Raw genomic sequence first — 22,522 nt, 5'->3', positions numbered from 1 at the left:
TACATCCTCATACAAAAAGAGAGTTGGGCCAGAAGAAGAAGAAGATGAAGGGGCAGCTGGAAACAGGTAGGTAAACGAGGAAGAGCCAACAAAAGTCAAGTCATGGACCATATTTGCGGTGCACAGAGAAAAAATCTGGTTCAATTGAATGAACTTTGTGAAATGTTTGAACAATCTATAGCTTATTGTTATGATATACTATAGTTGTAAGATTGTTGTATTAATATTTGAAATATTATAGCGAATATTTTGATAATAAAAACACGTTATGCCATTTGTATTCATTTTTTATCCAACTGTAGTTGTATCTTTGGTGGAATCTATTGTTGTTGTTCTCCCTTTTTTGTCTGCTGCTCGTCTATAAATCTCTTGGAGAATAGAACTGAAAGCCAAGAGGCAAAGAAGCCCCAAAGAAGCGAAGAAGAAAGAAGGAGAATGATAGGCAAGCGATAAAGTCATTTGCATAGTTCAACAACAACAACGACCACACCATTGGTGTAATAGAAGTGGGAGAAGAAGAAGCATCTTCTCTCCACACCTACAACAAATAGAAAATGGGGAAAAAAAACTAAAAAAAAAAGGCCCAAATGGCGCGATAACCTTTCCAAAATCAAATTAGAAGTTGAAAATAAATGAAGAGGAAGCCGGGGCACAAAAGGCCAACAACAATCAAATTTAATCAAAAACTGGGATAGTTGAAATTGGAGAAAATAAAAATAATGAGTCAACTATACAAACAACAGCTTAAAAGGTAAGTGTAAAGGAAGTAAAGATATACTAAAAAGGAGATGCTCTAATGAGAAAGTTTTGAAACTTATGATGCTTTCTTTTCTATAAGGCATGATATATTGCTTTGCTCCATCTGACTTTATATACAAATTCAAGTTGAACAAGCTGAAAACCTTCAACTAAAAAGTAATAGCATGGCAATTTTCCACTAGGTGTTGCCCAACTTCATGCCACTCTTAACTCAGTCAATCTTCCGTAAATTCAACCATCGATTAATCCATCATAATCATCATCTATAAGTCAGCCCCGCGGCTCCTGCCTCCCACTCCACTTTTAATAGCCCGTTTCTAATTTGATTCTTATGTGATGTGTATGTGGTGCTCGGGTTATTTGGTCCCTCGGTATTCCTCCATCAAAAGCCATCAGAGAAGCCGTCTGAAAGCCGTCACAACACATGGCAACCCATTGCCTCACTCGGCGGTAATATTTCCACACTTTTTGTATTTTTTCCCCAATTTTTTGGCTTTGTCTTTTTTATGACGTTTCATCTTACAGATACGAAAAAAATGAAGATATGCATGCGAGGTAGTCGCATGTGTATGGTTAAATTTGAAGATGATATTTTATAATTTAATGGTGCTCCAGACAAGGGGCATTATTATACAATTTAAAAGTGGTTTGCAGCCATTTTAGAGATGTTCAGCTGTGGCGTTCAAAGTTTTATATTTGGAGGAGTTTTATTCAAGTGCAAAGCAATGCAATCAGGTTTGCAAATTAATATACATTATAAATTAGGTAATCTCTTGTTTTGATTCTTATATCATATTTATTCCACTAAATTGTGTTGAAGTTTTTATTGTCTAGCGCATAAAGCTCATGTTTCTATTATACAGACAAGCTCATCTTTTGTTTGGTTTTGGGGGATGTGTTTTGAGCGATTATAAAACCGCCATATAATAAGCCAATGTCTAAAAAATGTGATATTTTTGGCTCACATACACATCTATACATATGTATATGAAATGCAAACCGAAGAGCAGGTGTAACCGAAATCATCATTAACAAAAGAAGTCGAACGAGGCAGCGAAGTTGAAAAGAAAAAAAGCCAAAAAGGCGCTTAAAGTTAATTAGTCATTTTATGGGCTCTGCGAGATATTTTTGGTCATCGACTGACTGGCTCTAATGGGAATTTTATAGAATTATGTAAATTCTGGCAATTCCGATTCTGACCTGCTGCTGATAGGCATTTGATGGGTCACCGAGACAAAGGGCAAAAGAAGTTGGATCCACGAATTTCCAGTGCGAGGCTAATGCTAATTGCGCCTTAAAGTCCCCAGAAGAAATGGAAATATAAATTTATAATCTATGGGAGAATTTATTTTGAAGCAGCGACTTGCCCGGGGAATTAGCTACAAATTAGGAAATGATGTGGCTTGTCCTTCTCTGTCGCGTGTCCATAATTTTCCCACAAAAAAAAAACACAGAAAATATGAAGCAAAAAAAAAAAAAAAACTGGGAAAGCCAAGGAGGATCCTTGAGTGAGAGGCAGACACTTTGTTATGGCACCCAACAAATCCTTGGGCTACCTGGGATTTTCCCCCACGATTTCCCCAGCTTTTCCTTCGCTCTCGTCCAGTTACAGGCCCCAGGCTCCATCTTGCTGCTTATCCTTGGCTCAGCATCCTTGTCGCTCCATTTGCGTTTAGATTTTCTCGCTTTCACTGCGCTCTCCTTTTGACGTTTCTGCTCGGTAATTGCGGGTGGAAAGGGTATTTTTCAGATTTAGTAGGGAATGTAGAATATAGTTGGTCTTTCAAAGAAATCTACAAAGTTTACAGTAACTAAAAGCCCATGAAAAGACTTCTTGCCTTAGCTTTAAATCATTTAACTTCTTGTCAAATATGCATCCATTTTAATACTTTTTTCAACCAAGCTAGTAAATTGCATCCTACATCATCTAATAATTATAAGTAACTAGCATTTAATTTTATGGGGCACTACATATTCGGTCTGGAACTGTTTTTCCTAGACTTTTCCGCTTCATTTTCGCTTTCTTGTGGCTTTGCATTCGGTCGCTCTAAATACTTCCTGGTAGGTTCTTGACAAACAATCTGCACCTGCACCTGTGATTTCGCAGCAGGTGGGCTTTCCACCATGTTCTCGCACTTATTCCGCTTTCCCCAACTGCCTTCGCTCTCATTTCGCTTTTCCTTAGATAAGGATAGAGCTGCCGCAGGCTTTCCTCAGCAATTTCCACGCGTGCCGTCCGTTTTTCACCCTTTGTGTAGTAGTTGTGTCTGTTGCACCTTCTTCTCGTGTGGCATCCCGGCAAATCCTGCGGATCCTTTGCATTTAATAATTAAAATATCCTGGGCCAGCACCAAAATGATTTAAAGTGTCAACGCCAAAACGGCTGGGCCAAAAGGGTTTTCCCTTCGCCGGATATCTTGGTCCTTGGTCCGCTTTTCCCGGAATACTTGCCGCCTTCTCTTCTCGCTTAGTTTGTTGTCATTTTTAACGCCTTTTTAATTATTTTTCACTTTGGCAAATGAAAATGGTGACAAAGAAAGGTTGGCAAAGAGGAGCACGAGAGGGGAAAATGGTGTGCCGGTAAAATAGTGGAAAATGAGTAGGGCAGAGGAGTTTGCTTACAGGGGTTATCCCTCGCATTTTCCCCGTGTCCAGCTGCGCTTTTCGTAGCTTTTCGCCGCTTTTCAACTGTCATCAGTTGCAGCTTTTCAGCAACAAAAGTGGCGAACTCAACTTTAGTTAATTTCGGCTAAGTGGCACACCCCTTTTCACGCCTCCCAGCCAACCCACTCAGTTTTCCACCCATTTTCCCCCCATCCCACATCTCTCACCTCTTTAACCTAGTATCCTGAGGTGTTTTTTAATATTTGAATGCACTCATGTGACTACTTCTCACCTTCGCTTCCTCACGCAGCCATCCCATTCGCACTTACGCACATGTGGAGCAGCCCGTGCTTCCTCTTCGTGATTTTCCACCCCCCTCTCCGACACATTCTACCTTCCATTTTCCTCTTATTATGCATGACGCGCTCGTGAAAAGCGAGAGACAAGTTTTTTCTTTTCTTTGGCAGACAGACGCCCGCCACGCCCCCAATTCAAATGCCCACCTAAACGAATTTTCCGACTTGACACGGTTTTTCCAACAGCCAGAGCATATTAAAGAAGCCATCTTAAATTTCAGCAGCATTGTTGGCCAAATTAAATGTAAAAAATATACCACCTATTTACTTAATTTGGTAAGAAATATGACTCACACCACACATTAAGCTACAAGTTTAAACAGAAAGTTTCTTTCTAGGGTTTTCGCAACTCTGTGACTCACTGAAAGCGGAAATGTCGGCTCGTTTGGTTTTATAATTATAAACTTTATTATTATTATGTGTGCCATCTAAACTTGGTCTAAATAGCCAGCTGACTAAGGCGTAAAATATTTTTCTCTCTTTTTTCATTACTTTTTGGTAACTTGTGTAAGTTTAAGTAGCAGTTTGTTACGTTGAGTCAATGTCACGCTGACTAAGCCAAGAACAAATATTCCATTTGCAGATCAGACAAAAAATTTAGTTTGATATTGAGTCTAAAAATAGAACCTACACATTTTTGAAAATGTATTAAATTAAAGTTGGAGCAGGCAGTAGTGGAAATCTGATTTTATTCCCAAATTTATTTGATGACATCTGTGGTTATTGCATTCAGTTCTTTATGATTGCAATTCGATAAACTGATGTCAAAATTCAATTCTTACCAACTGGAAGCCAAAATCGTATCACAAGTTTTTACTGATTTTATAAGTTTTTTTTTTCCTCTTTTTTTAAAGTTGTGTTTCGTGATCATTGTAATTGTGTTTGTGTGTCAATCTGCTACACGCCGAAAAAGACGGGTAGATGGGAAGTGAAAGAGATGGCACACAAAATGCACTTGCCTTAAGATTAAAAAGAAAAACTTTAGCAGCTTAGGAGGAAAATTCTCAGCAGCATTGTTGCATTGTTTGTGCAGCAGAGGAGATAGGAAAATGTCTAGAAAGAGAGACAAGTGCCTAGATGCAGAAGAAAAGACCTAATGACATTTGTACACAAGCAGGAAAGAAATCATGGGAAAGAAACAAAAAATAAACAGTCAACAGATTTATATCAGCATTAGGCTTGGCTTCTACATTTTTTTTTTTTTCTCAATTCAACATTTTTTTTAAGTGCGTGTGGGAAACCAACATCTTAAAAACATTTTCCTATCTTAATCCAACAATGCAGATGCAGGTAAAGTGAAATCTCTTGGCAGATGCACTGCAACTAAATCAGAAGCTTTAATGAAAATATAACATTTAGCTAATTGTTTGCCAAAGAGTTTTTTAATTAGCAGTAAAGAACAAATTTAAAAAAATCTTAGTACAGAGTATAATTTGTGCCAAAGGAAAGGAAGCTCATATGAATCCAATTTTGTGCTAAAATTACAAACGCCCAAGAAAAAAAATTGAATGTAAAAGGATAATTTTTTCACTCAATTTTCGGGTGGGCAAAGGATTTTGTATGTCACATTTGTTTTGTTTGCCTGGAAAAGTGGGAAAACGTAGGCGTGGCCGGAAAATTGGCAGGCACCTGTTTTTGGTGCAGCATTGGAGAAAAAAGTGCAGCAGCAGAGGGAACATTTTACGAGACACGCATTCCAAAAATGCAAAAATAGGTTCGAAAAAAGTGAAAGGCCCGAAAAGTGGGCGGTGCACGGGTTGGTGCAGCCAAGCGGGCGTGGTCCTTGTGAAAATTCGCATGAAATTGTGGTTTTGTGTGTGGTTGGGGGCTCATCAGGGGCGCCACCGAAAAAAAAGCCACCCACTTGGCTTCGAGAGACCATCGAACGTTGGCTGCCAGTTTGAAGTGGCATCCTTTCAGCCCACTTAACACCCAACGTACCATACCCAACCCACTGCCCCCTTTTCGCCCCGACCCCGCCCACTTGCCGAATGTGTTCATGTGTCCATAGACAGCGACGATTTTTGCCATAATTATTATGATGATGCTTGGCATTTGGCAAACATGCAACGGAAGGCGCCAAAGGGGGGTCAAAAAAGGGGCTCCAAAAAAGGGGGAGGGGCGCTTGTAGATGGGCGTGGCGCAGCAAGGACATCGCGAATCGCCAGTCATGGCAGATGAGCCATTTTATTGCCTGTACATTTGCGGTTAGTTGGTCGCCCAAAAGGGGAAAACACACGGACGGGTACAGGACAAGTTTCGGAAAATGGAAAGGGATGCATCCGCGGGTCAATTGTTTATGCGCGAATTTGGAGCGAGCAGCAAAACAGCAGAGAAAACATGGATGCTAATGGGGAAGTGAGTGCAGAGTGCATTGCATTTTCTGATTTACGGAACTGTTTCTGGGTCAGAAAGTACAAATTGAAACTGAGAAATGAAGTTGAATTCGAAACTAAATTGCGTTTCTGAGAATGTTTTAAGAAACAATTTAAGAATTTCGGTTTTGTTTTCTACGATTGCTGGTAATTTTGATTGGTCTATATTTATAGATTTCAATATTTCTTAACTACAAGTTTCCTTTTTCACCGTGCAAGGAAAAGTGTTTGCTGCACTGCTAAACTTGCAAATGTTTGGCAAACGATGGAAAACAGCGAGAATCATTGGTGATTTTTCGAATGCAGCAGCACGAAGGAAAATGCACTGGATGCGTCTGGTTTTGATTTGAAAGACGTCAAAGAGGGAAATGCAAAGGGAGGGTGTTGGAAAATGAAAACCCGGAGTGAAGATCGTGTACACTTCCAGGAACGAGCGGAGCGATAGATAGCTGCGCTAATTATTGCGCATCATTGATTCGAGGGCAGCACAGAGGGGGCTAAAAGGGGGTTCAAATGGGATGGTTAAGAGGGGGATAAAAGGGGGCTAAAAGGGGGCTAAAAGGGGCTAAGACTCATATCAATGATGGCAACTGTGCTGAGATGAAACCAATAGCAAACTCAGACTAGCTCGTTCACAGCTCTCCTTTTGCTGCGTTTCGAATTTCGAAATTTGAACTCGAAGATAGCTTGTTTTGGAGGGGGTGTAGAGGGGGGGAGAGAGAGGGTTTTCCGGCGGGTTTTTCATGGGGTTATTTGTCATGAATGAAATGAGCTCTACGCATGTGACGAAGATGAGGAGATTGATGTCTGTCGCATCCATTTAAAACGCCGCAGAGCGAAAAACGAAACTAATTTTTGCTACGCCATAATCCGATTTACTACTCTTTTCCTCTTTTGGTTACACTTGATTAGGATTTATCTATGTTTTTCTATTTCATCTATATATCTTTTTTTCTGCCAATTACAATTACTTTGCGAGCAGCTGCTGAAAGCTACTTAGTGAAGAGAGATGGAGCGACAACTTTTACTTTTCGCTTTTGTAACAGAGAAATATTTTAAGTTGATTAGTTATTTTTGTACTGCTTTTCAGCTATTTTATAGTTGGCACTTTCTTTTTTTCTGTGAAAATAATTCATAAATCTTGGAAAAGCATTGTTAATTTAACAGAGTGAAGTGGAAAAACTTACGACAAAAAAACGCCTTTCACAAGACATTTTAGGGGCTTTTTATTTTGATTTTGCTTCATTCAGTGAACTTACCTAAAATGAGATGGAAAAATAAATAATTAGTCAATATTTCATCTTTAATTACTTTCGCAAACGAAATATATAAATGGCATATTAAATATTACAAAAAATACAGCTTACAAGCTTTTAAGATGCTAAAAGCGTATAACTTGACCTTTCAGATCATGAAACTTGCTATTTTTGCGACATTTAGCATCAAGTATGTGAATACCACATTGATTCTCTTGCTTTGTATAAAGTTCATTCAGCACGAGAATGTCAAGACTGTATTAATTATGATGTCAGCGCAATTATCTCTAGAGATTTAGTTGATGTTCCGCATAAGTTATAATCGCACACGTTTAGAGCAGATCTTTTTCGAACCAGTATGGGTCTTAAAAATGGAACCCATAGCAATTACGGAACTGTCTTTCATCCCCGGGAATTTTCGACCATAAAACACCAAAAACCAATTTACCAGCAATTTTTGCTCGATCTACGGGCGGCGGAGGAAGCTGAACTTTATAAATAGCCAGGAAAACAATGCAACAGGAAGGCATGGAAGATGTGGAAGGGGGGGATGCATATTCCCCTCTGTGGTGCATTCCTCAATCAATTTCGTTGGTTTCCTCCGGCGTCTCCTTCGTTTTTCTTATTTACTTTGCATTAATTAAACATGCCCTGCCACCTACTCAGAGATCCCCCTCCCCATTTCCCGTCCCCCATCTCATCAGCTTGGTGTAGATTTTTCGATTCTTCCTCTAAAGCACTGAGAAAAAAACAGTGCATCACAATCGAAATGATCACTGTACTTCTTGTTATTCAGATGTTCAAATAAAGTGTTGAGAAGCTTGGATTTAACATATGTTCTAAATCATTATTTAGTTTTAAAACTTTATTTTTTGTTGCTACTTTTTCCTAAGTGCATCTGTAGCATCTGCAGCAATCTTTGGTTATATTTAAATGTCTGTGTGCCAGAGACGCACGTGCAGCACTTCTTGCCGCTCCCTTCCACCCACTATGTCCCTCTCTTTCACCATTCGTCTCTGTCAAGTGGCACAGCATCGCCCGTCTCTTTCCCCGCAGCATCGCCCCTCTCTTTCGCACCGCTTGCGCCACATTGCAGTTTGTCATTGTAGCAATTTCAATGTTGCGCTTGTCAATTTTGCTGTTTCTCATTCTGCTTTCTCTGTCGCCCCCTCTCGCATGGGAATCCCCCTGCTAATATAGCCACCCACCGCCTCCTGCCACGCCCCCGCCCCACGACGCTCATGTGGCTGATGCTTTTTCCAGTTATTTTGCCACAGCAGCAGCAGAAAAGCCACTTAAAGTAAGCGGCAGCAACACAAGTTGCATGTTGTCAGTTGCAAGTTGCTGGTTGGCTTTTTTGTGGATTTTCTACTTTTCCATTTGAGGTACAGATCCTTTTGTAGAATTGCAGACAATTTTTTAGTTCCATTTAATGGGGCCCAAGAAATTTTCAAAACAGGCTAATTGTGCGGATTTATTCATTGTGAATGCAAAGTATCTGTATCTTTAGCCCGAAAGCATCGGCAATCAGTTTTAACCGAATAATAATTCAATTATTTGACTATTTTAAAAAGTCTGCTTCTGATTTTTCATACTGCACATACAATTATTGTCAAATAAACGTAATCAAAGCAATTTATTTATAATCTTCTTATGTGTATCTAAAGTTTTATAATTCGTTTTTGCACAGCTTTTTTGGCTCTTAGCAAAACGAATGATTCAGCCATCAAATAAAACGAACAAAAATGCACCCATTGATAAAATTTTTGTGAATGCTGTGAAATAAGTAAAATGTTTTTGCACTAAACTCATTCATAATGCGCTTTATCACTCCAAATTGGTCATTCTTTTGGCCAAAAATAGTCGAGCTGGCAATTTAGATGAGATCTTGCCGACTCAACGAATAATTCTTCATTGCCACACAGCAGCATTTATTTTGTGCCCATCTTCCCCCTCATTTTTTCCAAGACTCCACACAGACAATTTAATTTCAATGTCGCCGCAATTTAAAAAGAAATGCAACAAGGGGGAGAAAGTGGGAAATGGGGATGCACTCTTTGTCTTTGTCCGTTTCGAGTGAGGGAAATAAATAGTTTTGTTTTGACACTCTTAAGGCGGAGATGTCAGCGGCGCATCTCCGGCTCCCTTCTTCACTTAATTCTCGGATCTCCTCTGTCCAGTTCTCCATGTGGAGCCACCAGAAAACACAATCCCCACCCACCAACACCACCCCTTCTTTTTTTTTGCCGTCTGCATTTGACAAGTGGATTTAGCATTGGTGGCACTCAAAGAGAAGAAGCTGACAAAATCCCCAAAAAGCATAATAGCCGAATTACGAATTGCGAGGCACCCTTCTTTACTCTATTAATTAACAGAAATTATTGATCTTTCCAACACTACATCTATACTATATCAAATACCTCAAAAAACATAAGATACTAATCACTGAATTCATCACCTTAGCAGACTTCTAACCTTTTATACCCTAAAAGTAAGGGTATTTACATTTAGAGATAGAGAACTTGGTTTACTAAACTGTTGGTTTTAGGCAGCTACTAGAAGCGTTCTTCTTTTTTTCGTTAGTTTTCTTTTCCGCTTTTTTTGGTTTTTGCTTTTTTGTGGTTTATAGGCGTTATGATTGGGTGTGTTTTCCCATTCATGTGTGTGTGTGTGGGCGTGGCTGGCGCAACAAGGTGACAATTTAGCTGGATTTTGTTTCCTCTTCTCTGTTCTTCTTGTGCTGTTTTCCCAATCTTTTGCTCACTCTTTCGTTTTGCTAATGATCTTTTAAGTGCCACGGGCGGGGGAAGAGATTCTTCGGTCTTCAGTCACCAGTCTTTTCGGTCTTCTCGCAACGCTCCGTTGATAAACACAAACTGACTAAGCAAAACCAGCCGCAACTACCGTTTTCCCACTGATTCTTTGAGCCACTTCTTACAACACTTCTTGTATGTTCTCTTACTTTATTTATTTTCCCGCTTGTGACATTCTTTTTACTGTTATAAATCAAGCGCAAGTCACGTACAGTGTTCATTGCCTTTGGAGATTACTGTAAGTGTGGCAAAAGCTAAAAAAATGCTGTTTAGACTGTACACCGCTTGCCAAGTGGGACAGCGTATTACCAGTAAATTCTAAAATTACCATAATGAATATGTTATGTATAACAATGAGGATTATAAGAACTACAACAACTACGAATCTGTGTTGATACTAAAGTAAAGATAGTTCAAGAATGAAACCTTACTATTATGATATCTCAATAAGAAGTGATATTATTGGAATCATTTTATTTTCAGTGTACTAATCGATGGTGGGCCCGTATTCTCCCCAGGTGCTGCGCTTAATTTTCACACCTTTTCCCAGTTTTCTGCTTGGACAGCTGCTTTTCCACACATGTACAGGTTTCTCCCTTCGTTCTGATGCGCTGTAATAAACCCCATTTACACCGACAATTTTATGCTTTTGTTTATTGTTTGCTTTCTCTACCAGAGTTCGGGTTCATTTCAAAATTTGTAGCCAGAAAAAGAAGCCCAGAAATTGGGGCACTTATAATTGGAAGGTGAGGCACGTCATCGCAATTGGTTAGAGCCTTTTAAATATTTATACACTCTGCTAATAAACAATGGTGTAGAATTTCTAGTATTGCGCTTTGTTTATTTATCATTTCGCTGGCTGCGAAGTGTAAAATTCTTCGCTTTTTATACTCCCCTTGTCGCTGGGGCGTAAAAAATCCACCAACAATGAATAAATTAGCAATATAGCGCAAGTTTTTTTATGATTTGCAGTAAAACCACTAATAAAAGTAGCCAGCTATTTTGTTGCAATTATCTTGCCACCGAAACATTTACATTAAATTTGAAAAAAATTAAATTTTATAATAACTTTGAAAAATAGTTAAAACACACATAATTGCCATTTAAAGATTTTGTTAAATGCTTTTAGCCACTCATTTGCCCCAATAAAACCTTGAATGTGCACTGCACGTTCATTAAATATTCACACAAATCTTTAAAGCCTTTGGCAATTATTTTATGCATAAAAAATTCACTTAATTTCGGCTTTTCCCTGTTTAAACCAGCGCAAAAACAGAAAAATTCAGGCACCGAATACGGAATTTCTATGAATAATTGCCAAATTCTTTCTTTAGGCCAGTTTCAGCTCGCATAATTGAATTATTCTCTGTGCGAGGAACAAAAAAAGGACATACTTTCGATAGATTTTTAGTTATAATTAAACAAGCAAAATAAACACGCATTATGGGCAAATAAAAGCGGGGAATATCCCTATAACATGGTAAATATATATGTATATATAATTGGCAAACAAACTAGGCAAACTTTTATCTTTGCAAATAAATAAATTAATTTGCTTATGTCTGGCATTAAAATGGCTAAAGTGTCTGTTGCAAAGTCAATTCATTGAAATTTATCTGGTCTATTAAATATTTATGTAAACATTGACAAACACATAAAAGTGGGCTTGAATGGTGAGTTGAGGGCATTCACAGCCTCTGACAAACGCATCAAATTGTGCAAAATTAATTAAAATGCATTTTATTTATGAAATTTAACCTGACTGCTGTTTGAGAATCAAATGCGACCTAATAGATACCCTAAAAACCAAAATGTTTTTCTAAAATCATCTAAGGTTAAGAGAGTTTGCTTGCAACCATGTCACAAACTATAAAACAATCTACATTTCTTGTTGATTTAAATCAACTTAAATTGGTAAGTAACCAATTAACACAAGTACCCCTCTAGATATCAACATAAAATCATATGCGATTATAGTGCTGCACATCACCATCACAAATGACAAATTAATTGAAATTAATTCATATTTAATAAGCTTTTGCCGCAAAAAACAAAAAAAAAACGAGCTATGCTTAAAGGTAGCTTTTATTTTTAATTTAGTGAATATTTTCTCAGTCTTTTTGATATTTTCCACGCGTGTGTAATCAATTTTCAATTATGTGCAAAATTAATGACAAACGTTTTGGCGGCATGTTTGTTAATCAGGCTTCACTTCGCTTATCCCTGCCACATCAACCCCATTATCCCATCCCTTCGAATCCCTAGCTATCGTAAACTGACTTTTGATTGATTTTGCGGCACTAGTTAAGCGTATTTTGGCTGGAATGTCTTTGGGCACGCAACAGCGATTTCTCGTTGTACCCTCTTCGTCCTTGAAGTGTTAAGGATTATGCTGGTTAGCAGGCACCCTCAGTCCTCAACTCCCACACCCAAAGCCCACGAAAACAATCCCCCCCAAGCATTCTAGTCGGAAAAGCAGACAAAGACATATTCCTCGAATAGATGGAAATCAAAGGACAAAACACACAGACAGGCAAACGCGGGAGGGAAAATGCGAGGCGAACATATCGATGACTGCCAAAGAGGGGTGTTTAAATAGCAGGTTTAAGGGTATTTTGGCCCCCAAAAAAACATTTCCCTAATGGCAATTGACATAATTACGCAAAGTAGTTCCTCTCCATTTCTCAGACTTTCGCTCAAGGTAGGCAAAAGTTTTTCAACTTAGATTAGACCTGCCCCCAAAACACCTCCCCATTCACCTGCAGACCCAGGAACACCCAGCCCAAAATGGAAATTAGGCTTTAAAATTGCCCTGGAGGCGTCTTTAAAATTTATTGCTGCCTTTGCTGAAACTGAAATTCCCTATGCCAAGCCATTCCCAAATTTATTTAGCCTGCTAGAACATTTACCACGGTTTTTGGGGGCAGTACACTAGAAAAAAAGGGGCTAACCATTTTCAGGAGTAGCTTGTAAGCTGATGTAGTGTGTTTCTATGATTATATTTAATATATATATTTTTTGATTGCTATTAAGTTTGGCGCCCATAGTTATTTTCTTTCAAGTGCATTTTCCCTGCCTTGAGTTTAGTGTAATGAAAATTACTTAAGCAAGAAAAAAGCGGGCAGGAAAATACAGCCTTGTACTTCTAAGCAGAGTTATGCCTGCTCTGCAGCCCGAAGGAGAAAATGTTTGTTGGCCCGAAAAGCGATGGAAAATCAGTGGAACGCGGGGGTTTTAGTAAGCAGCAAAAGAAAAGAAACTGTTTGACTTCACATTCTGTTTGTTTGTCCTTGAATTTAGCTTTCTATGGCCGCAAAAGCCAACCCGAATTTCCCCAACTCCCCCTCCCCACCGACGAAGTTATTATTACAAGCGCATTTTCATGGCCAGACAAAGGCGGGGGCTGGGAAATAAGGGCTGGGAAATAAGGGCTGGGAAATAAGGGCGAAGACCAAGTCAAATTGGCGCCGAAAAAAATGTTTCGCATACATTTTCACTGGAAATTGATTTTTTTCTTGGTTGTCAATTGAATTCAGTGCGCTTTATTTGCTCTCCTTATTTTATTTGTATTTTTTCTGGCTTAACTTTTTTTTAAGAATCTGATACTCGAGCAGCCATCACTTGTCAGCGCATTTTACGCTTTTGGCAGGTGATTATATATTATATATTTATATATTTTCTAAATTGAATGCGCAGAAGCGCAAATTAACACTGGATATTACATTTAAATATTAAGTTGCACAAGTTACACAACAAGATGAACATAATTAAAGGAGATAATTGCCATCTAAGTTTGGCGTCGTAATCATAAATTGAAATTTGATCCGGCACATAATTTACATTAATCATTTTGATCTTTAAACCCAGCTGAGCAGCAATTATTTAACGCATTCATAATTCATCTTTAATTTATCGAGGCAAACTTTTCTCCCTCCCCCAGCATTTTCGTATTCTTATTGTTCTTCCGCGTCTTGCGGATTAATTTAACCCCCCAACTTGAACTCACCCCCCACATCCACCCGCTGATTAAGGAAACTTTAGAGTTTTTAATTAAACGCACATTGCTCTGTATTTCCATTTATAATTCAAAAATGATCAAGTGAAAAAGAGCGGGCATAGAGCTGGGTTTTTATCCCATTCATAGACTTTTATTGCCATTTCATGCGCTTCACTGAAACTCAATAAAAATACACATTTTTTGCCAGTTTAATGCAGAAATTTAAAAATAAATCGTGGCAAGGGTGGTTGCTGGAGTGCAGAGAGTGCAATGAGTGTTATATAATAAATGCAGACGACAAACAATGGATAGAAAAAATATTGGCGAAATGATTAAAAATGGAAATAAGCAAATGCAATTTTTTACACTTTTCCCGCACGTTTTTTTCCACCATTCCCAGCAATCTTTACTTGCCGCTTTCCCCGTTTGTGTTTTCTGTTTGATTCCGTAGTGAAATCAATTTTGTGCAATGCATAAAAATAAAATATAAATATTCCGAGTGCAAAGTGAAATTAATAAAAACACTTCTGGGGGTTGCCTGATCGATTCGATTCGTTTCGTGGGGGTTGCAAATTTATAGCCCAACCTTTCTATTTTTTTAATTTTAATTTCCAGTTTAAGAATTTATTATTTGTTGAAATATTTTCACCGAGTCTTAATTTCTGTCGGCCAAATGAGCATTACGAGGGATGCTTTTCCCATCCGAATGACAGTCGAGTCGGCACAGCCTGTTTTCAAATGAGTTTTTTACACTTGAGACGAAATTAAAACTTCAACTGTGGCCAAAGACAAAAACCCTTGAAACACAGCCACCCTTAGGATAAATCCTACCCCTCTTCTTCTCGATTGAGCAAATGAAATGGAATGTTTGATTAGAAAAATGTTTTGCATAGCGTAAAATTTTATATTCCTTTCCCCATTCGTAATGGGCGTGTCGAAAGGGGGCGGGGGTGGTGGAGGAGTTTTAACCCCTATGTGTGACGACTTAAACGTTGGAAACGAAATGCGTTTCACAAAAAAAGGTTTTCACAGTTCATTTTGCGTAATTTCTACAATGTTGCTTTGCATTTTTCTCAGACGGATACCGAAACGGGGACACCCCTTAACCCACCTAGCCCCCTTAACCCATCGCTGGCACCCCCTGCTTCTTTCAGCCAGATGCACAACCCTAAAAAAGCGAATTGATATGCTTGAGAAACCCGGCAAAAGTAACAAAGGCATAGGATTGGATTGGATTGAAGCAAAGGGGATTGCATTTTGCGCTTCTTTGGGGGGTGGAGTGGGTTAAGGGATGCACTGATTTCGGTGTCTTCAATTTTCCACCAAGGGTTGCAATCCATTGGGAAAAGTTTACACATTTTCCACCGCCTTTGTTGTTCTTTTCCCTGTTCTGCGGCGATTTGAACAAATTCGAGTGCTAAACGATCATTATGAGGTTTTAGCCAGACGGGGGTTGCCGAGGGTTAAGGTTTAGTTGCCTGCGGGCTGCGAAATCGAAACATTTGGATGCGGTCTAATTAATCTATTTATTTAGGCGGATTGCGCATTTCAAAGGTATTTTATGGTAATATTATTAAAGACTTATTTCCAAAAAGGGGTGACTTAAATATAGAAATGTATTTATTTGAGGATGAATTATTTAAAATTATTTAAAATTTAAAGCAACCTTTAAGTGAAGCTATAAATTATTCTCAGTGCTAAGATTTATTCTTTTTAATTTCTTAAGTACTTTACAGTGAAATAAACAGATAGACCCTCCTCATTTGAAGCTCATCCCAGTTGATCTAGACTTGACCATCTTCCCCATAGATACTCAACCTTCTTCAACCTGAAACCAGCCTTTTTCGCCCCTGAAACCCCAAGTCCACTTAACCCGCTAACTCCAATCAAGGGGAAAAAAACCGGTGGCGAAAAACAGTCAGCCATAAATTTATCAGCGAAACATGAAACGTGCGAGCGGCCAAAAAAAGATACTCAGATATGTTTGTTCAGTGTGAGATACTCCGATGGCGCAGAGATACCCAAAGCAGATATAGATACGGATCCAGATCCAGATAAATATACAGATACATGCAAAAGCAATCAGTGTATTGACCACTACGATTTTTGACATGTTACGCATACAAATTAGAGCAGCCTGCCCCTTCATTGCTGCCACCAAGCAACCAGCCTTTGCAATTTTCTGATTTTCTCTCTGCGCGGGGCTCATTTGAAAGCGAAGAAGCGAAAAGCAATCCCCAATAAAGAAGCCAACAAAAGGCAAAAAGGAGAACTGAAAGCAGAAAGCGGCAAACAGAAGCCAAAGAAAGATTGAAGCAGTTAAAGAAAGAATTATATATATAAATAAAAACAGCATGGGCAAAGAAAAAAAGAGACGAGTGGAAAAAGTGCTGAAAGGGTACGGAATAAGTATTGCAAAATCCAGAAAAAAACAAACATTGAAAACAACCCACAACGTGGGCGAATGAAAAATGCTCTTCAAAAGGCAAGCTCGCACTCAAACAATTTTTGTTATTGATAAACAGAATAAAAGTTTCAAATTTATGTGGAATAATCACAAAAAGGGGTTATTTATTTCTTTTTTTTTATATTTTCATAATATTTTTTTGTCAACTGATAGTGAACTTTTTGCATGCTTAAAGAGCTTAAAAATGCGCAACACCCTTTTGGCCAAGAAAATTAACATTCAGAGGCAAAAAGAAAAGCAATAATACCATGGCTTTGAGCAAAAACACGCAACGCTGCCATCTAATCAAGAATTTCGCATAGAAACTGAGCAGAGCTGCAGAATGGCTATTGGCATCATCAAGTACACAAAACACAAGCCATGCTAATGATGCAAAGTGTCTCGAAGACAGGTTCGCCCGATTCCAATTCCAGTAGCCAAGGCAATTAGCAAAAGGTGAGACAGGTGAGGGGATCTCTGGGTGAGGTTGGGGCACGGTTATTGAGGCATGACAATCGCCGTGGAGCTGGTCAAGAAATGCCATCACGTCACGCGTCGTCTTGCCAGCGACTTTAATCGCATGCGGAATGCAAAATAAATAAATAAATAAATAAAAATGTAGAACGTGAAAAAAACAATGGATAAATCAATTAATATTCATAAGCTGTGTGTTGAGTCAGTAGCTGCTGGTCAACTTTGGTGACTGCAAACCTGCAGCTTGTGTGGAATGCAGAACACCATTACAGAGATTATTCAGCATTAATTGAAATTCAAAAGCGCTTTTCTATCAACGCTTCATGCAAATATTTACAGAAATTAATTTTTCACATGCTGCAATCGTCAAAGCGACGAGCAAAATTGGCTTGGTGCGACAAAAAACTATAAAAATCATTGCCATGTCGATTCAAAAAGTACAAAAGTTTAGAAAAATATTTATTTTCTGCAAATGCTGGTGAAAATTTTTCTGTAAGCGAAACCAATGACGAGGTCGCTCGGCGGGTTAAGCACAATAAAACCCAACTGCTTCGTCATCAGTCAGCGAATGTTATTGAATTTTTATTATAATATTTATTCACTATTTTATTGTCTTCGACCCGCGGCGAGCAACATCATTTGTATGTTGGCGATTTCTGACTGCATTTCGGCTGCGTATGGAAGTTGTTTAAACAGCTGCGAGTTTAAATCCGCCACCCACCTCAAAAAAAAGGGGTAAATATGGAGTGCATAAACATGACTACAGATACACGAACCGAGAGATATAAATTCTCCGCTTGCGAGTTATAAATTCCATATGCCAAAGCATCAAAACAAAAAGGGGTACTCTTTTATTTTTTTTTAGTTCTGTCAAAATAAAACTTTGGGGGATTTGCAGAGGGGCAAAAAAGCTGTGGCCGATTCCATGGGTTTAAATTGAAATTCGTGGAAATATAAACTAAATGTGGGCCAGTTTTTAAATTCTAAACTTGGAATACACCGTATTAGTTCTCAAGCTATACAACTTGTTTCAAATTCCTGCCTGCATTGATTTTAATGCCTTTACAAATTGCCTCTTTGTGCCCAAAATAACTGCCATAATTTGCTGGAATGCCCAAAACACATTTCAACTTTAGTTAGTCATTTCTTTTGTTTATTTAAACCCAACCCTCTAAGTATCAATATTGCCACAACGGACAACAAAGTTCCAGCCGGCTAAACCAATTTATTGTATCTGAACTGAAATCCCCTTTGTAGCCAATGCCTCTGGCCTTCTCTCCTCTTTTCCACTTTCCTGTGGAATCCAGCTTTGATTTTGCAAATGCAAATTGTGCATATAGATAAATTTTCCTCTGCAGGAAAAGCGCTTCTCATTTCCACCGCATCTGTTGCCAGCCTCTGCGCCACCTGTCTCTTTCTGCACCCTTCTCTTTCTTTCGCTCTTTTTTTATTTTTTGGGGCAACCCATTTCCGCACACGTCGCTGAATTTTGCACGTAAAAAATGTTTGAAACAAAATATTTGTTTAATTTATTTTAATTTCAAAGTTGCAGCAGTTGCAGATATTTTGCAGCAAGCGTGTGCGAGTGTGTGTGTATGTGTGGAGAATGATCTGACGGGGGCCAAAAAAAATAAAAAACAGGGACAATAACAACTCCGGAAAAGTGAGAAAAACTAAGCCACAATCATAATTCACGCGCTAAAAACACGGAGGGAAAAGTGGGAAAATTGCGGGGAAGGGGGAGTTTTAGGAGCGCAGGCATTTGGAAAAGCCAGGAAATGAAATGAATGTGGAAAACTCAAAGGGAAAGCGGCATGAGAATAAAGGAAAAGGGCGACAGTTAGCAGGTAGACAGAGGAAAATAAAAACCAAAGGCAGGCGAAATAAACATAAAAACCGAAGGAGACGCACACAAATTGTTGCCAACTGCCTTTCGAGCACTTCTTAAGCAATATCCTGTGCTGCTCCTTGAGCATTTTACTGTACGCACAGAGGCAGCGGGGATTTTCCAAGGAAAACTCAGCCAAATTGGAATGCACTTCAAGGATCTACAGGATAAATGTGTTGACAATCAAGTAGATGGTGTAGGAAAAAGACACAAGACTGGGCTAAAAATAAATTATGTTCTGAAAATGGTGGCTTAGCACCTTTAAATATTTTTAAAATATTTAATTATATGTACGAAACCGCTAAGGTTATTAGTTCATCCTATTTGCCATTACCAAGTAATTATTATCCTAAGCGGCCAAAGGTCTTAAGTTTTCCACCATTCCTCGTTTGCTAATCTTTTAATGCGTTTTTAATGTCTGATCCCTCCGATCCCCGCCTGCTTTAAATGTCAATTCCCTCTTGGCCACTGTCATCAAATCTAATAATGCCCCCGAGTGGAGCAATTCCCCAGAAGCTTCATGCCAAAAAAGCCTCCACAGAGAGTTCATTGATTTCTAGTTTTTTTTCTTTCGGTCGGAGGCGTTGACAGTTAAAGCTTCAAAGTCGACTTTTACGAGTAGTTCGTATAAAAGCGTTGGAAAACGCGTGTCAAAGGCCCAATTAAGATGTCAAATCAACACGTTTTGTTTATTAACTGATTGCACACACAAAAAACACGAGCTGAAAACGCGCAGAGCGCCATAAAGTTAATGGTGCAATATATCTTTTGAGGGGGTGTGAACCTCAGGGGGGACTAACCCCAACTAATCGCAGACAAATTAATAAAGGAACTGCTGCTCCCCTTTTTTACTTCCCTTGACCGATTTGCCCGATTGAGTGGATATAATTCACATTTAAATTTAGCCCCTTTTCCAGGGGTTCTTTAAGTATTAAAAAGCATTTTGTAAGCAAAGCATTATGTGTGAGGAGGGAAAAACTTTGCCGAAGCGTGCCAAACTAAAGTTTTCCTATACTTATCCCAGTGTGTCCCCCCGGTTTTGCGCCCTTTATTTGTGGCACAGTAAATATTCTTGCATAATAACAGCATTTCCCAACTGATGCGGAGCATCTGGAAAGTGGAAAATTATGCCAGAATTTTTAATTAAGGCGAAACTTATTTCTTTAAGACTGGCAAATATAGTAAATACTTGGTGAACCAGTTTTATTAATGGAATATCGACTGTACTTTGCTTCCCATTCAATATCTTCCTAGTAAATGCTGCCACTTGACAGAATCCAACAAAGGAGGTCGGTGCGGAAAATTGCGTGGAAAATTGGGGAGGCTTGGGTAGCAGATAAAAAACTTTACGCTGACGTCAAGCTGCAACAACCTAGATCAACAAAAAACTAAAGTGACGTCGCAAGGTGACAACAGCAAAAGCGACTTGGAAAAACAGGGGGAAAACGCCGGAGGAAAATTGCGGAAAATGGGGAGCTGTCATAAGCAGGGGATGTCAAGGGCGGAACAGAAACTTTTAATTGATTTGTGATATGCGTGTGCCGCACACAAAGGGTGAGCAGCGAATAGATTGGGATTTATTTATCGGGAGCTATCAATCTTACTGATAAGCAAATGAACTCAGTGATAACCCCCCTTTAGATATTTAAGTTCTGGAATAATGCTCGAGAAAAGCTGTGTAATCTTCTTAGCAATTATATATAACTGTATTGCAAACAAAAAGCTTCTTATCAAACGAATAAGTAAACTCACCGATGAGAAAAAAGTTGCATATAGTCGTTGCTGCTCTCCTCGCACTCCTGCTGTTGACTATTGCCGTCCCTTTCATGGCAGTTTTTCGCCTCATTTTGTGACTATATTTTGAATATATTTTATATGTGTTTCTGCTGTTTTTGCTTATCTGCGGGTGTTACTTCCAATTCCCTTTGCAAAAACAATTTTTGCTACTTTTGCTGGACTTCTTATTCCGATTCGCAGTTACTCGTTTTGTTGCAACGCTCCATTGCGTTGGTAAATGTTTTTATGCGTTCGACGATATAGTATTTTATTATTTATTGCACACGAAACTTTGAACGGGTAGCCGAAAACGAAGAAGAACAACTGAAAAGGGTTAAGAATGGTGATGTTGATTAGAAATTGTTCGGCTTTGTGGGGTTAAGATGTTGTATGTGGTTCCTCGGGCATTCTTGTACTTTATTTGTTATTCAAATGCAGTTTTAGTTCATAATCCTTGTCCTTATGGCAGTTGTTGTGTTATCAGTACTTCCTTTAAATTATAATCCATTGTTTTTTATAAATTTGCACTAATTATTTACTTATATATTTGATATTATTAATATCATTTTTGTTGATGCTAGAGATTTAGAAGAAAATGTAACAGGTTTTTTTTAAGTTTTCTTTTTCATCGCATTTATCCATATCTTTCCTTCACCTTTATCTACCTCTCCTTTTTCACAGTTATAACTGCATTTATGCTTCACACTTTTTCGTGCTTGTTGTTGCTTTAGAGTTGCAACATGTTTTTATTGCTTTTGTTGTACTTTTGAGCAGGTAAGAAAATCACTTAAAAGGTTTCCAAGAAACACACCAATACACGTTAGCACACAATCACACGCACACATACACATGCACACGAAATGGACGCTAAACCTGTTTCCCAGGTAAATCGGTAAAGGTGTGCGCGTGCGAGGGGGACAGAGCGATCGTCAGAGATCGTGGATGGAACGGGAGGGAGGGAGCGAGATAGAGATGACGCAGATGCTGCGTTTTTTCTTATTTATCTTAGCTTCGTTTCCTTTTCTTAAAGTTTTAACTGTTGTTTATTCGAAATAAATCTATTATTTAGTATTTATTGTTGCTTGCTTGCATTGTTTTGATTTTGTATTCCGCTCCTTTTGGTCTTTCGCTGCCACTGAAACCACACACACACACTTTGCACAGTTATTTTGTATAAATTTTAATTTTATACTTCAAATTTAGTATATTTTCTGTGTTTTACCCAATAAATTGGGACTGTTGTTGTTGCTGCTGAGTTGTTGTTCGTACACACGCGGAAATCGACGAAAAACGCGGCGGGAAATTCAGACAACGCGCACTCACTTTTCCACGAAGCGTTCGATCCGAAATGGGAAAACACACAGAGAAAGAGAAACGAAAATTTGAGCCGCAGCCGCAAAATTCAAGTTCCACACACAGTCCGCACAAGTTCGAGTCGAACACGTTCGAAGAGAGCCGTTAACAGCGCTGTTAAGTTACGCTAACATGTTCGACTCGACATTTATTAAGAGAACATAATAGCGAATTTCTCTTAAGTTGGATTATGTTCAGAAAACAAATTATAAATGTTTCCCTTAATATTTTAGGCATGTATTTTAGGCCAAAAACAACCAATAAATTTAAAATTATTTTAAAATTATTTTTAAGTTTTAGTTACCAGCATTGTGGTTACATTTATAGTTAAATTAAGGGCCAATAGATAAATAGAGAAGTTATAAGCATTTTGGTTATCAAAATTGTTCAATTTTGTTTTAAAAAGCTTGCATACGTGTTTATAT

At 38.6% G+C, this 22,522-nt stretch overlaps 1 protein-coding gene across 3 annotated transcripts in view; it reads right to left on the bottom strand.

The window, feature by feature from the left end:
- LOC117141159 (Down syndrome cell adhesion molecule-like protein Dscam2) overlaps window positions 1-22,111 on the bottom strand; it is a 79,576-nt gene extending 57,465 nt beyond the window's left edge. The window contains exons 1-2 of one of the 3 annotated variants that reach the window (XM_033304535.1): window positions 21,937-22,111; window positions 20,721-21,068 (exon numbers count right to left, since the gene is read on the bottom strand). In XM_033304535.1, coding sequence (XP_033160426.1) covers window positions 20,721-20,814 — 94 coding nt within the window. In that variant the 5' untranslated portion in view covers window positions 20,815-21,068; window positions 21,937-22,111. The remainder of the gene's footprint in view (window positions 1-20,720; window positions 21,069-21,936) is intronic. The other 2 variants (XM_033304614.1, XM_033304692.1) reach the window with 2 other exon arrangements.
- Between the last annotated feature and the right edge of the window lie 411 nt (window positions 22,112-22,522).

This window comes from Drosophila mauritiana, chromosome 2L, assembly GCF_004382145.1.
Source record: "Drosophila mauritiana strain mau12 chromosome 2L, ASM438214v1, whole genome shotgun sequence".
NCBI classification, from domain to species: domain Eukaryota; kingdom Metazoa; phylum Arthropoda; class Insecta; order Diptera; family Drosophilidae; genus Drosophila; species Drosophila mauritiana.
The sequence above is the reverse complement of the archived record's forward strand: the minus strand, read 5'-3'. Positions and strand labels throughout refer to the sequence as shown.